This window comes from Rhinolophus ferrumequinum, chromosome X, assembly GCF_004115265.2.
Source record: "Rhinolophus ferrumequinum isolate MPI-CBG mRhiFer1 chromosome X, mRhiFer1_v1.p, whole genome shotgun sequence".
NCBI classification, from domain to species: domain Eukaryota; kingdom Metazoa; phylum Chordata; class Mammalia; order Chiroptera; family Rhinolophidae; genus Rhinolophus; species Rhinolophus ferrumequinum.
Genome location: NC_046284.1, coordinates 1,552,742 through 1,568,083, shown reverse-complemented (window position 1 = coordinate 1,568,083; position 15,342 = coordinate 1,552,742). Strand labels below are relative to the sequence as shown.

General features: G+C 39.4%; 1 protein-coding gene across 2 annotated transcripts in view; it reads left to right on the top strand.

The window, feature by feature from the left end:
• Positions 1-14,710, top strand: part of OGT (O-linked N-acetylglucosamine (GlcNAc) transferase) — a 40,434-nt gene extending 25,724 nt beyond the window's left edge. For both annotated transcript variants that reach the window (XM_033105431.1, XM_033105343.1), the window contains exons 18-22: positions 72-242; positions 1,843-1,995; positions 8,763-9,015; positions 9,271-9,394; positions 12,457-14,710. In XM_033105431.1, coding sequence (XP_032961322.1) covers positions 72-242; positions 1,843-1,995; positions 8,763-9,015; positions 9,271-9,394; positions 12,457-12,631 — 876 coding nt within the window. In that variant the 3' untranslated portion in view covers positions 12,632-14,710. The remainder of the gene's footprint in view (positions 1-71; positions 243-1,842; positions 1,996-8,762; positions 9,016-9,270; positions 9,395-12,456) is intronic.
• Positions 14,711-15,342: the final 632 nt, after the last annotated feature.

The following is a 15,342-nucleotide window of genomic DNA, read 5'->3' as shown; positions in this document are numbered from 1 at the left end:
GAAGTTATCTGCATTTGGGAATCTTTTCCCTAATGAGACACATTTTGTGTGATTTTTTTTTTTTTTTAAAGATGAAATGTCCTGATGGAGGAGACAATGCAGACAGCAGTAGTACAGCTCTTAATATGCCAGTTATTCCTATGAATACTATTGCAGAAGCAGTTATTGAAATGATTAACAGAGGACAAATTCAGATAACAATTAATGGATTCAGTATTAGCAATGGACTGGCAACTACCCAGGTGAGAAGAGAATACTAGAACATAACAGGTACTACCAAGTGTGCATTTATCTCCTTTAAATTGCATAATAAGTCTAGGAGGTAAGCATCATTATTCCTGTTTTATAGATGAGGAAATGAATTCACTAGAAATTAGCATCTTGTTTGTGATTTTAAGTCTCCTGGATTGAGCCAGCAGTTTACTTAATGAGAGTTTGTGTTAATAATCTTGTTATTCCTGGCCTGCTGCTTTACTTTTAATAATGGGGAACTTGCTTCTGTAGCTAACTCATCCTCTCCTTAGTTAACTCTGACTCATCTTTAAGACTTTTAGTTTAGAGAGTTCCTCCAGGAATCCATTCCTGTCTTTATCCCCAGATTTCTTTGGGTATATTCCCAGGAGTGGAATTTCTGGGTCATGTGTTAGTTCTATTCTTAATGTTTTGAGGAGCCTCCATACTGTTTTCCATAGTGGCTGCACCAATTTACGACCCCACCAACAGTGCATGAGGGTTCTCTTTTCTCCACGTCCTCACCAGTACTTGTTTGTGGATTTATTGATGATATCCATGCTGACAGGAGTAAGGTGATACCTCATTGTGGTTTTCATTTGCAGTTCCCTGGTGTACTGTAACTGTAACTGTGTACTGTATAGTCACTGTGTACTGTAACTTCTGTAATATTTGGGATATATCTTTACATCCAGCACAACACATTATAATTGACTGGTTTTGTATTTGCAACTGAATTGAATTACTTCAGGGGCCTGTGTTAGCCACAGTAATGTAGTATGTGCTCAATAAATACTATATATTGCATACTTGAGTGACTATGTAAGTATGTCAAGATCGTAAGGCAAAGACCTTTGACCTCTTAGGAGTTAACAGTTTAAGTGTCCAACAGTTTACACAATGGGTGCTCAAAATGAAGTCTGCTCACAAGCGAGCTCCTTAATAGGAGCTAAGGGAATTAATAATAATCGCTCCCAATGTGTGTCGGGCTGCAAAGACTGATAGGTTTTTTCCCCTCTGCTTGACTGGCATTGGAAACACGAGGGCAGACATGCTTGACTTTAAAAAAAGTATAGTTCTTGAAATGCACAGGGACAAAGGATTGTGAGTGCAGAACACAGTGGCCACGGGTATGAAAGGTCCATACACGCCTGGAATGGTTACACAGCAGTGTACAGCAAGCAGTACCCCAGTGTGTGGAAGCTGCAGGGTGAGACTACAATTGGGCACATAAGATGCTCAGAAACAGTGATCAGCGTGCAGGGACACACAGTCTTTGTGGAGATTGTCTGGAGTGATCATTTAAGGTCAGTGTTGGAGGGTGGGTGTAATTTAGAAAAGGGCATTTCATTCGTGAAGACAGTGAGCAAAAGCTTGCTGTTGAGTTCATCGGGCTTTGAAAAGCACTTTTTCACTAGAGAAGTTTCATAGTACCATACCCCAAATTAAGATTATGCCGTAACTTTTTTTCTTTTCAACTTAATACACCATGAATATTTTCTCATGACAAGAATTAATGGTTATACCATTTTAAAGGATTCTTTACTGATTAAAAAATACCGAGCTATGCTGACTTTAAATATAATCGTCACATTCTTTTTCTTATTCTAGATCAACAATAAGGCTGCCACTGGAGAGGAGGTTCCCCGTACCATTATTGTGACCACGCGTTCTCAGTACGGGTTACCCGAAGATGCTATTGTGTACTGTAACTTCAATCAGTTATATAAAATTGACCCTTCTACTTTGCAGATGTGGGCAAATGTGAGTATGTGGAGATGTGTATACAGGCTATCTTGCTGAGGTTACCCCCACCCCCATTCAGGAGCTGCTGTGCCCATTGTTTTTAAATTCGTTTTCCAATTAGAGTTGACATACAATATTAGTTTCAGGCATACAACATAGTGGTTAGACATGTAACTTATAAAGTGATCCCCCCACTAAGTCTAGTACCCATTTGATACCATACATAGTTATTACAATATTTTCAACTATATTCCCTATGCTGTATTTCACATCCCTGGGACTATTTTGTAACTACCAGTTTGTACCTCTTAATTCCTTCACCTTTCTCACCCAGCCCCCCAAACCCGCTTCCATCTGGCAACCATCAATTTGTTCTCGAGTCTGTTTCTCTTTTGTTTGCTCATTTATTGTTTATTAGATTCCACATATAAGTGAATCGTATGGTATTTGTGTTCCTCTGACTTATTTCACTTAGCATAATAAATTTCTAGGTCCATCCATGTTGTTGCAAGTGGCAAAATTTCATTCTTTTTGTGGCTGAATAATACTCGATTTCTGTGTGTGTGTGTGTGTGTGTGTGTGTGTGTGTAACATCTTTATCCAATAGTCTATCAATGGACAGTTAGGTTCTTTCCATATCTTGGTTATTGTAACTAATACTGCATCCCGGGAATAAATCCCACTTGATCGTGCTGTATGATCTTTTTAATGTGTTGCTGAATTCAGATTGCTAATATTTTGTTCAGTATTTGTGCATCTATGTTCATCAGGGATATCAGCCTATAGTTTCCTTTTTTTGTAATGTCTTTGGTTTTGGTATTAAGGTAATGCTGGCCTCGTAAAATAAGCTTGGGAGCCTTCCCTCTTTGAACTTCTGGGAATAGTTTGAGAAGCATAGGTGTTAATATCTTCTTTGAACGTTAGGTACAATTCACCTTTGAAGCCATCTGGTCCAGGGTTTTGTTTGTGAGTTACTTGATTACTGACTTGATTTCATTAATAGTTATCAGTCTGTTCAGATTTTCTCTTTCTTCCTGATTCAGTCTTGGAAGATTTATGTTTCTGGGAATTTATCCATTTCTTCCAGGTTGTCCAATTTGTTGGCATATAACTAACTGTTCATAGCATTTTCTTTATAATCCTTTGTATTTCTGTGGCGTTGCTTGCCTTCTATTTCATTTCTAATTTTATTTATTTGGGTCCTCTCTTTTTCTTGATCAATAAGGCTAAAGGTTTATCAATTTTGTTTATCTTCTCAAATAACTGGCTCTTGGTTTCATTGATTTTTTTCCCCCGATTTTTTTTTAAAGAATCTGTTTCATTTATTTCTGCTCTGATCCTTATTATTTCCTGCCTTCTACTCACTTTGGCCTTTTGTTGTTGTTGTTCTTTTTCTAATTCCTGTAGGTGTAAAGTTAGATTAAGTTTTCTTTTTTCTCGAGGTAGGCCTGTATTGCTATTTATTTCACTCTTAGAACTTCTTTGCCTGTGTCCCATAGATTTTGGGTTGTTGTGTTTTCATTTTCATTTGACTCAAGGTATCCTTTCATTTCCTCCTTGATCCTTCTTGTTAGCACATTCATTGTTTAATAGAATGTTAATTAGCCTCTACATGTTTGTATGTTTTTCGCTTTTCTTCTTGTAATTGATTTCTAGTTTCAGACCATTGTGATCGGAGAAAATGCTTGGTACGATTTTAATCTTCTTAAATTTATTCAGACTTGTTTTGTGGCCTAACATGTGGTCCATCTTGGAAAATGTTCCATGTGCACTTGAAAAGAATGGCTATTCTGCTTTGCGGTGAAATGTAAAAATATCAGTTAAGTCCATCTACTCTAATGTGTCATTTAAGGCTGCTGTTTTCTTGTTGACTTTTTGTCTGGAAGATGTAACCTGTGATGTTAGTTGGGGTGTTAAAGTCCCCTATGATGACTGTGTTACTGTTGATCTCCCTTTATGTCCATCAGATTTGCTTTATATACTTAGGTGCTCCTACCTTGCATGCATGTGTGTTTATAAGAGTTCTACCTTCTGGTTGAATTGATTGTTTTATCATTATGAAATGTCCTTTGTCTCTTGTTGCAACCCTTCTTTTAAAGATTATTTTGTCTGATATAAGTATTTTATTTGTTTCCATGTTCATGAAATAGCTTTTTCCATCCCTTTCCTTTTAGTCTGTGTTTGTTTTGATCTGAAGGTAGGTCTCTTGTAGGCCACATATGTATGGGTCTTGTTTTTAATCTATTCAGCCACCCTGTGTCTTTTCATTGGAGCATTTAGTCCATTTACATTTGAAGTAATTATTGATAGGTATGTAGTTGCTATTTTATTGTTTACTGATTTTTTTTCCTCCAGTTTGTTTCTTATTCTCCTGCTTTCTTGTATGTTGATGACTTTCTAGTGTTATGCTTGGATTGCTTTCTCTTTATTTCTTGCATATCTCTTAGAGATTTTTGGTTTGTGGTTAGCATGTGCTTCACATATAACAAGCTGTGTTTGTAGCCGTCTATTTTAAGTTGCTGGATGCTTAAATTCAAACACATTCTAAGTTCACTACAACTTTTACTCACCCCCTTCATGTTTTGTTTTTGTCATTTTTAATATCTTTTATGGATGTGTTTATGTGTATTCCTTAATTTATTGTTGTAATTACATATGACCTTCCTATTTTTGTTTTTTTAACCTTTGTACTGCTTTATAATTGATCCGTTGCTTTTGTTGTTTGCTTTTGTCAGTGAGATTTTTTTCTTTTCTATATTTTCTTATTCATATTTTGATCTTTTGTTTTCTACTTAAAGAATTCCTTTTAACATTTCTCGTAATACTCGTTTAGTGATGATGAACTCCTTTAGCTTTTTCTTGTCTGGGAAGCTCTTTATCTCTCCTTCAATTCTAAATGATAGCTTTGCTGAGTAGAGTAATCTTGGTTGTAGGTCCTTGCTTTTCTTCACTTGGAATATTCCCTGCCAATCCCTTCTTGCCTGCAAAGTTTCTGTTTAGAAATCAGCTGACAGCCTTATTGGGGGCTCCCTTGTAGGTAACTAACTGCTTTTCTCTTGCTGCTTTTAAAATTCTCTTTGTCTTTAACTTTTGTCATTTTAATTAATGATGTGTGTTGGTGTGGGCCTCTTTGGGTTCATCTTCTGGGACTCTGTGCTTCCTGGGCTTGTATAGGTCTATTTCCTTTGCCAGGTTAGGAAAGTTTTCAGTCATTATTTTTTCAAATAGGTTTTCAATTCCTTGCTCTCTCTCTTCTCCTTCTGGTACCCCTATGATGTGAATGTTTTTAGCACTTGAGGTTATCCCAGAGGCCCCTTAAACTCTCCTCCTCATTTTTTGGATTCTTCTTTTTTCTCTCTCTCTTTTTTTTTTTTTTTTGCTGTTACGATTGGGTGTTTTCTGCTACCTTCTAAATCGGTTCGATCCTCTGCTTCATCTAATCTACTGTTAATTCCCTCTAACGCATTCTTCATTTCAGTTATTGTATTCTTCACTTCTGGCTGGTTCTTTTTTTATGTTTCCTATCTCTCTGTTGAAGTTCTCGCTGAGATTACTGAGCATCCTTATAACCAGTGTTTTGAACTCTGCATCTCATGGATTGCTTGTCTCCATTTTGTTTAGTTCTTTTCTGGAGTTTTGTCTTGTTCTTTCGTTTGGGACATGTTTCTTTGTCTCCCCATTTTGGCTGCCTCCCTGTGTTTGTTCTATGTATTAGGTAGGGCTGCTAAGTCTCTCAGTCTTGGCAGTTTGGCCTTTTGTAGTTGGTCCTGTGGGGCCCTGGCAGTCTTCCTGGTCACCTGAGCCGGGTGCTCCAGCTGTGTCCCTTGTGTGCCTTCCTGCTGTAGTTGGGCCTCAGTTGCTGCTGGCATGTTAAGTGGATGGGATTGATCCTCAGGCTGACTGGATGTGAGGGTTGGCTGTGACGACAGCAGACAAACTGATGCGAGGGAGGCTGACCTCTCAGAAAAGGAGTCACTTTAGCAAGACTCTGGTGCCAGCCGAGTTTGTCCTTTGGGCAGGTTGAATGGTGTTAGCCAGATTTATGGAGAGCACAGATTTGGTGTGTGCCTGCACCTGGCCGGCTGGGTGGGAGGAGAGCTCCACAAAGCAGCAATGGCGCCTGCCAGCACTTCCGTCCTCAGAGAGCGTTGCTCTGACCCCTGCCCCTCCGGCCCTTGCCCCGAAGTTAGTCAATTCAGTTCCTCCCTGTGTGTCCTTGGTGCTTTTCGAGCTGCTGCTCCTGTGCTGGAGTTTAGAGCAAGTGAGTTTGTGTGCCAGCCATTTAAGAGCAGCATGTCCCGGTCTCCTGCAGCCCTTTGTCTCTCTGAGACAGGATTCCTGCTGGTTTTCACAGCCAGATGTTACAGGGACTCCTTTTCCTGGCACTGGTGCCCTGGGTTGAGGAGCCTGGTGTGGGGCTGGGACCCCTCGCTCTGCAGAGGGACCTCCGCAACTAGACAGCCCATTTCCCAACCACCACATGTGAGTGTGAGGCCTGCCTCGTCCATGTCTCCGCCCCTCCTACCAGTCTCGAGGTGGCTTCTTCTGCACGTCCTTAGTTATAGGACTTCTGTTCAGCTAGAAGTTATAGGACTTCTATAGGACTTCTGTTCAGGTGGTCCTTACGATGGTTGTTCTGTCATTTAGTTGTGATTTTGATGTGGTCCTGAGTGGAGCCAGCACAGTGTTTACCCCACTGTCTTGACTGGAAGTCTCTTGTACTCATTTTGACTCTCCAAAAGCGTTGTAGCTTTTTCAGCCATTTTTTAAAATTTCTCTTTCCAGTGTCTAAATATTACCTTATGAACGTTTTAAATTTGTGTGTTCAAACCCAGAGATCAGCAAACATTTTCTTAAAGGGCCAGATGGCAGATATTTTCAGTTTTGCAGTCTATGCTCTGTCAGATCTACTCAACTCAGTCACTGTAGCAGGAAAACACCATAGACATTATATAAATGAATGCATGTATGTGTGTTCCAATAAAATTTGACTTACAGAAATTGGCAACATGCCCGATTTGGCTCACAGGCTGTAGTTTGCCAACCTGTAGTCTAAACTGATAGCAACAGCTGTCATGCACATGCATCGTGTTTAACTTTCTCATGATATTGGAGACTTATAACCAGGAAGGAATCAATTTATGCCATTACCTTTCTTACTTCATCAGACCAGTGTGCATAAGCAGGATCTCGGAGGGTTCTCAATTTTGCTATCCATAATTGGTTCTTATCCCATAGAGCTAATAAAATGGAGATAACTCCTGGTTGCTTTCTTTTCTGATTAATGTCTATTTGTTATTTTTTTTTCCTTGGGAGAGGAAGGTGGAGGAGAAGAGGGAGCAGATGAGTGTAGGTTTACTATCCCTTAATCTTCACTTCCCAGTGTTCAGAAAAATCTGAAAACCAAAATTGTTGCCATAAGTTTGTGGCAAGTTGACTTGGCAGCCAAACTGCTTGAACTATGCTGTTTGTGGTCTTTTATTTATTTCATTTAGTGTGACTATTCCTATGTCTTAGTGCAGAGGTACTTAAGTGTTTGTTTACAGGGAGTTGCTGCTGAGGGTGTTATATAACATATATACACTGCACAACTTTTTAAAAATCTGAAATTCATCTGTCCCCATGCCTTTTAGAGAAGGAATGATGAACTTCTATGATACATTGAGTAGATGCAGATCGAAGTTGGTGGTTGGCAAACTGGCCTGTGGGCCAGATCCACCCACTGCCTGTTTTTGTAAATAAAAATTTTTGTAAACTAACTTTATTGGGGAATATTGAGGAACAGTGTGTCTCTCCAGGGCCCATCAGCTCCAAGTCATTGTCCTTCAATCTAGTTGTGGAGGGCGCAGCTCAGTTTCAAGTCCAGTTACTGTTTTCAATCTTAGTTGCAGGGGGCACAGCCCACCATCCCATGCAGGAATTGAACCGTCAACCTTGATGAGAGCTCACGCTCTAACCAACTGAGCCATCCGGCCACCCCTCCGGAAGCTCAGCGACAGCTCTTTGTCTTTAATCTAGTTGTGGAGGGCGCAGCTCACTGGCCCATGTGGGAATTGAACCGGCAGCCCTGTTGTTCAGAGCTCAGGCTCTAACCAACTGAGCCGTCCAGCCGCCCCATAAATAAAATTTTATTGACACACAACCACACACCTACTTGTTTACATATTGTCCAATGACAGTGGAAAATCGAGCAGTTATGACAGAGTCCATGTGGCAGCAAAGCCAAACATACTTGCTCTCTGGTCTTTTACAGAGAAGTCTACTGACACCTGATCTAGATTAGGCCAGTGTGAGCTTACTCTTTGATGTGTTGTGGTGGGGGATTTAAAATAGGAAATGGCAAATTCCTGTCTGCTCAACAAAACTACCTCTGGTATTAGTTCCCATAGGGCACAGCTGCCTCAGATTTTGCCAATTAGCTGGTTTTATGTCTTCTTTACCTCACTCTTCTCATTCTTGTAACTTTGGGGACAGCTTAGCAGAACAGGAACCTACAATTCAGTTGATCTAATTTGTCTATGTGAAGGAAAGACTCAGTTCACAGTAGGCTGCTATCTGGATGAGAAGAATAGTGTGTGGTAGAATGTTCTGTCACAACAAACATTAAAGCAACCTTTTCATTAACTGCTTTTAAAAATGCACATGAGTGTTCCAGCTTCTGGTTCTAAAGTAATAATTCTCTCCTTGCTTTATCTCCCAGCCATCTGTTTATTAGCGATCTATAGGAACCTTTCTGGAGAAAGACAGAGCTGTTCTTAATAATTATTCTTATTTCCCTGTTTTAGATTCTGAAGCGAGTCCCTAATAGTGTGCTGTGGCTGTTGCGTTTCCCAGCCGTAGGAGAACCCAATATTCAACAGTATGCACAAAACATGGGCCTTCCCCAGAACCGGATCATTTTTTCACCTGTTGCTCCTAAAGAGGAACATGTCAGGAGGGGCCAGCTGGCTGATGTCTGCCTGGACACCCCACTCTGTAATGGGCACACCACAGGGATGGATGTCCTCTGGGCGGGGACACCCATGGTGACTATGCCAGGTAAGTTGTTCACAAATCGTTGTAGTCTTACTTGTTCTTTTTAGAATCTCCTTTGGGGAAGGCAGTTCCAGGTGAAGTTGTGCACACGAGAAGCACCATTTGGGGCAGGATGATCAAAAAAGAGACTTGTTCAAGTCTGAGCACTTGGCCCCATTCTTCCCCCCATCTGCATTGTGTGGATACTTAATATAAATAACACTAATAACCACGTGCTATTTGCATTCTCAGTTGTGCGGTTGTTCTTTCTTATTATAGGAGAGACTCTTGCTTCTCGAGTTGCGGCTTCCCAGCTCACTTGTTTAGGTTGTCTTGAGCTTATTGCTAAAAACAGACAAGAATATGAAGACATAGCTGTGAAACTGGGAACTGATCTAGAATAGTAAGTAAACTTCTCTGTGAACAAATCGTATGGCAAAGTGAAGGGGCTCAGGAAAATTTAGAGAGAATATAGGTGTTATAAAATGCAATTAAAATAGGTCAATTAGTTGTATGATCACTGGATGGAACAAGAACTTTCTAAACTTTCCTAAATGAACTTATCAATAGATTTTACTGTGTAAAGAGTAAATGTGGGGGTGGGAGATGAGGGTAAGGGGGATCAAATATGTGGTGATGGAAGGAGAACTGACTCTGGATGGTGAACACATAATGTAATTTATAGATGGTGTGATACAGAATTGCACACCTGAAATCTATGTAATTTTATTAACAATTGTCACCCCAATAAATTTAAAAAAATAAATTAATTTAAAAAAAAGTAAATGGCTGAATGAAAGTAAGTCAAAAAAAATTAAAAGGCAAATAAGAGGGGAAAAAGTCTTTGTTTTTTATGTCAAATGTTAGTAGCCTGGCTATACAAAGACATTTTCATTTTAAATCCCTTAATAGGAAAGTAAATAAGGAAATGACCAGACAACCCACTGAAGTAGAAATACAAATGGTTGACAAGAGAAAGTTTCAGCCTCTGTAGTAGAAATGTAAATTAAAATAACATTGAGGCATACCCATTATTTGCCTATAAAACGAAAGATTTTTAATATGATACCAGTGATGAGTGAGCATTGAGTCGCTGGCCTTTTCATACATTGGTGAATAAATTGGTACAACCCTTCCTCAGTTTTAAGATCCTTAAAAAAAAAAAAACGTTGACACTGATAATGCCATATCTTCACTGTAGCATAAGAAAAAAAGTGTAACATAAGAAAACTGTAGCATAAGAAAAAAAGTGTAAATGCCCCCCAAATGGGTGGGAATTAAAGGGGTGATGCTTAGATACATGATGCTTTATCCGTACAGTGAAGTAAGTGTTTATCTCTTAACTGAAGTTTTTCCTTGGGCATTAAGGGTGATTTTTTTCTTTGTGTTTTTCTGTATATTATATAGAACTTGAAGGAAGCACCCTCTTTGAATCAGATTGCCTGAATTTCAATCCAGGCTCTCCCACCTACAAACTGTGACTTTGGGCAAATTAGGCTCTCTGTGCCTTGGTTTTTCCACCTGAAAAATGGGGATGAATGATAGTACCTACCTTGCAGAGTTGGGAGGGTTAAAAAAAGATGGTCCACGTAAAACACAATAGTTATTGGTACATAGTAGGTATTCAACAGATGTTAAGCATTCATTTATTTTCACAATTTTCTCCATTGATCATCATATACATCCAAGAAAAGTGAGTGAAAATTTTGAGCTCAGGCATTAAAAAGACTAAGATCCATGTCCATCATCCCAGAGATAACTACAGTAAATAATTTAGTGGGTTTTTGTTTGTTTGTTTTTTTTACTTTTTTGGAACATAGTTGATTTCATACAGTACTTTATCCCAAGATTATGTTATGAAAAATATTAATTTTATACTTCCATACCTACCATCTAGAGTCTACCACTAACATTTACTATGCTTACTTTATCAAATCATATCCATCTGTTTATTCTTCTATCCGTCTATTCATTTAGCATCCATCTTCATACATTTTGAAGTAAATTGCAGGCATCAGCACTTCTTCTCCCTAAATACTTCAGCATGGACATCATCAGCTAGAGTTTAATTTTCCTTTGAGGTGGAATTTGTATACAGTGGAATATACAAGTCTTACGTTACTTTTGAGAAATACCTTTATAACCCAAACCCCTAATAAGATAGAGAACATTGCCATCACGTCAGAAAGTTCCTTCATGTTCCTTCTCATTTGGTCCCCTCCGCAAGCCTCAGATAAGCACTATGTTCTGAATTTTTTTCCCACCGTAAATTAGTTTTACCTTATACAAATGGAACCATGTAGTCTGTATACTTAAAGGCTTCTGTCACTCAGCATAATGTTTTGAGATTCATCCATGTTTTGGCTTTCATCAGTATTCATTCCTTTTTATTGCTGAGGAGTATTTCATTGTATGGATGGACCACAGTTTAACCATTCTCCTATCGACATACAGAACTTAAAAAAAAATAGAACACAAAACGTTTTTATTTGGAAGGTAGCATTCATAATGGTCATGGTTGGGTTGAGAGCAGGTAAGATATGCACAGCCGTTTTAGTAGTTCTGTCACAACAAACATTAAAGCAACTTTTTTATTAATTGTTTTTTAAAATGCACAGAAGTGTTCCAGCTTCTGGTTCTCAAGTAATAATTCTCTCCATCTAAGAATAATCCCATGACAAATGATATATTCAGAAGGGGGAACAGAGGGGTTCTCCCCTCTGTTCCCAGAATTGATTTTCTTCCCGTTTCTGAACAGAACCAGTCCTGGTGATATTAGGAGCACTTTTTTTTTATATCTAAATGAACAGCTCTGTTCATATACAAGTGAAAAATTATGGCAGTAGACATACTGCATTTTCCCCTTTGAGTGTTTTTCTATTTCCTCAAAATATTCGTCAACTGAATACTTCCTCTTATGTCTGTCTGTGCCTTAGTTATTGTAAATGGTGCTTCAGTGAACATCTTTGCAACGCCGGGAGTCTGCATCTCCAATTATTTCTTTTCGATAGACTTTAAAGTGTTATCGATGGTCAGAGGGCTATGAACATTTAAGGTTCTTAACATACCCATTGCTAAGTCGCTTACCAAGAGGGTAAGCAGTTTACGTTTTTGCCATTGGTACATAGGACTAGACCTGTGTCATTGCCGATTCTTGTTTTTATTTTAAAGGTAGAAATGAGGTGAAATGGAGACAGTGTGGTATCTCTTGGCTATACTTGTTCAGGAAAGAACTACATTTTTTCAGAGGGTGTCGAAGGTGAACTCGATTACAAGTGTTAGCATTGTGTTAGGTGCGAGCCTCCCCTTTTCAGCATTGATGTAAAGGAGCCAGTCAGAAGAGAACATGCTGTGCAGTTTGGTCGTCTGTGTCACCCGCAAGGTCACTAGGGACTTACGGGGACTAGTTCTGAATTTCTGCGCTGTCTGTAAACTCGGCCCTCTCTTTTTGTTTTAATTACCCAGCCTGAAGAAGATTCGTGGCAAAGTCTGGAAGCAGAGAATATCTAGCCCTCTGTTCAACACCAAACAGTACACAATGGAACTGGAGCGGCTGTACCTACAGATGTGGGAGCACTATGCTGCTGGCAACAAACCTGACCATATGATTAAGCCCGTTGAAGTCACTGAGTCCGCCTAAAGAAAAGCTATGCACGGGAGAAGTACCCCTGTACCTGAGCCTCAGGCTTCTGGGGAAAGGGAACTGATGATGTACTTTTTACTTGTCTGGACAGTACCGTGTTGCAGATGGGTGACAGAATGAAAATAGAATAGCACAGCCAGACTTGCTTCCTGCATGATAGGGAAAGATGCAAGAGATGGGAAACTGCTGTTGCACAAGAATCGCCATAGAATTCATTGTCAGCAGCCAGGCGATGCAGAGGTCTGGAAGGTCTGCTCTCTCTACTCTTCCATGGGATGGTCAATACGGAGGGAGACTGAGATTGTCCAGCCATTGTATGATTCCAATGGATTGATTGAATCTTCTGAATTAATTCTTTTCTTTATATTTGGGGTATTGGAACTTTTAAAAATGTTTGGTTTCAGGTGTTTTTATTCATGTGGAGTGTATATGATTCTCTTCAGATAAGGTTTTAACCTAAAGTGTCGCTCCTTTAGTTTCTGAACTCGACCGATTAATGGGGACTTTGCTGGTGTAGTCTTTTTATAGGTTTTATAAACCACTTGAGCCTATATCAGTTGTTTTAGTGTCTGACCTAATGTTTGGAGCTATCAGTGCTTTGTTGGTGATGATTCAGAATTGTTTCCTGGTCCATTTCCTTCTCTTCCCCTCCCCCGACTTTAAAAATTCTCCTGGAACTCAGCTAACAAAACCCAGTCGGATACAGAACATCCCAGAGTGTTTCTCTAAAACACATCATCTGGTGCCAAATGAAAATTCTTAGGAATGATTATTAATTATGAAGGGCACAGTTGTGGTACTGTCATTGATGATAATAGAGATTTTTTTGGCCTAGTTTTGACCTATTTCACCAGTGTTTGACCTTCAACTGCCCATCTATGCTGCTTCCAGAAGAGATAGTATGTGATAAGATTTTTACCTTCCTTTCTAAGGTTTGTTTTTTAAAGTGAGTCCTGTTCTTCCTATTTCTGTCAGCAGAAATGAAATCCCAGGTAAGTATTCAAATATTTGATCATAAGTCACAATTAGTGTGAATACATTAAGTAACTTTCATCAAAAAGCATGTTCTAGGTAAAAAGCTCTGAAGGACCAGCTATGTATATGAGTAATTTTTTCAGACCTTATAGGGTATTTTATAATAACTGTCTTCTGGACGTGGTCTTGAAGTCTATGGACTCGGCCGCAGTAGTAGCACCCTGTACTGCTGCTAGGTTTGGAGTACAAATTAGACTTGAGCCCTCCTGGAGCTTGAGTTCTTGGTATTAAAAACCATAGGAATAAAATTACTGAATTTCAGCAAAGGATTGAGGGCTTGAGGCTTAAACAGGCCAACATATGACTGTGTGTTTGTCTTGCTGTACTGCACTTATGCTATCCAGTAACAGGTCATTTTTTGTCTGCTAGTAGTGTTCTAGATTATACCGTCTTTCCAAAGCACTGAGGCACTGCACCTATTCTGTAGTTGCGGCTGATGCCTGAATGTACCCTAGCTGACAAATTATTGATTAATAAGAACTTGAATTTCTGAGAGGTTCTTATTACTGTTAACCAAAACTTGAGCAAGGAGGCTCAAATGTAATTCTTAGCCAGAATTACATGGTAATGAACTGTGTACTTTTTAATGATGTAAATCATGGAACATCAGTTTAAGGATTTCTTAATTTATTTTTACCTGATTAAAATATCAATTAAAGGTTGTCAGCATGGTTGCAGGTAAACTGATGTTTGAAATTCACCAAACGACTTAATGTGGAATAGGATAATATACTTCTAGTGCCCTCAAGGCTGTGACCTTACAGCCATTTTACATAGCACATCATTCCTCCTATAGGGATGAACTTTTCCTGGCACGAGAAGTAGCCGCTCTGGATAAAGCTTTGCTTATTGTAACAGGCTTTTGTTTCCAGGTAACATGTCTGTGGAAGACTTAATTCTGAATAGAGATATAGCTATTACTGGAGACTAATTGTTTATTATACGCTGCTTTATCAAAAAAGTAAAACATTTAAATTGTGCTACAGAAATCCAGATGTTGTCTTGCGATCTTTAAACAATAAATGAATGATTTGCCCTTAATGTGGCTGATGTAGTCTGTGTTCTCTTGAGTGATGGACAGAATCATGGGGTCATCCAGTAATGAAACCTGCCTTTGGACAGCTCCAAACAGCAAAAGGACCAGATTTCCCTAGTGCAGCTGTGGTATTATGAATGATTGGGTTTTCTCAGCCTAGGGTGGCGGAGGGGTGGGAGTGGCATATGATCCTTTAAGGTGACCACAAAGCCTGCATCTCACAGCATACCCATTTACGGTTGTTCCTTTTTTGCTTAGGACCGTGCTGGCGTCACTACCCTGTAGTTTCATTCTTTGTGTAGACTGTTCCTTCCTGCTCCGTATGGTGGTTGAACTTGGCCACCTTGTTGACGGAGGGACCAAACCAAGTAGCAATGCATCAGGGACCAGAACAGGCTCGGCTGTGTTTTTTCTCAGATATAAATGAAAATTGCTTTAAATAAAATTTCAGGTAATTTACCTCCCAATTTCTGTGGGTTGTGACCTGCAAAGCCCTAACGTGGATTAGTTTATTTCCTAAAAGATAGTGGGGGGAGAAGGGCATCCACTAGCCTGCTCATAAGAGCTCTGACCCCCACTGTCTTTATTAGGACCCTGCATTAGTTATTTCTGGTCTACTTCAGCTACTGCCTCCAGT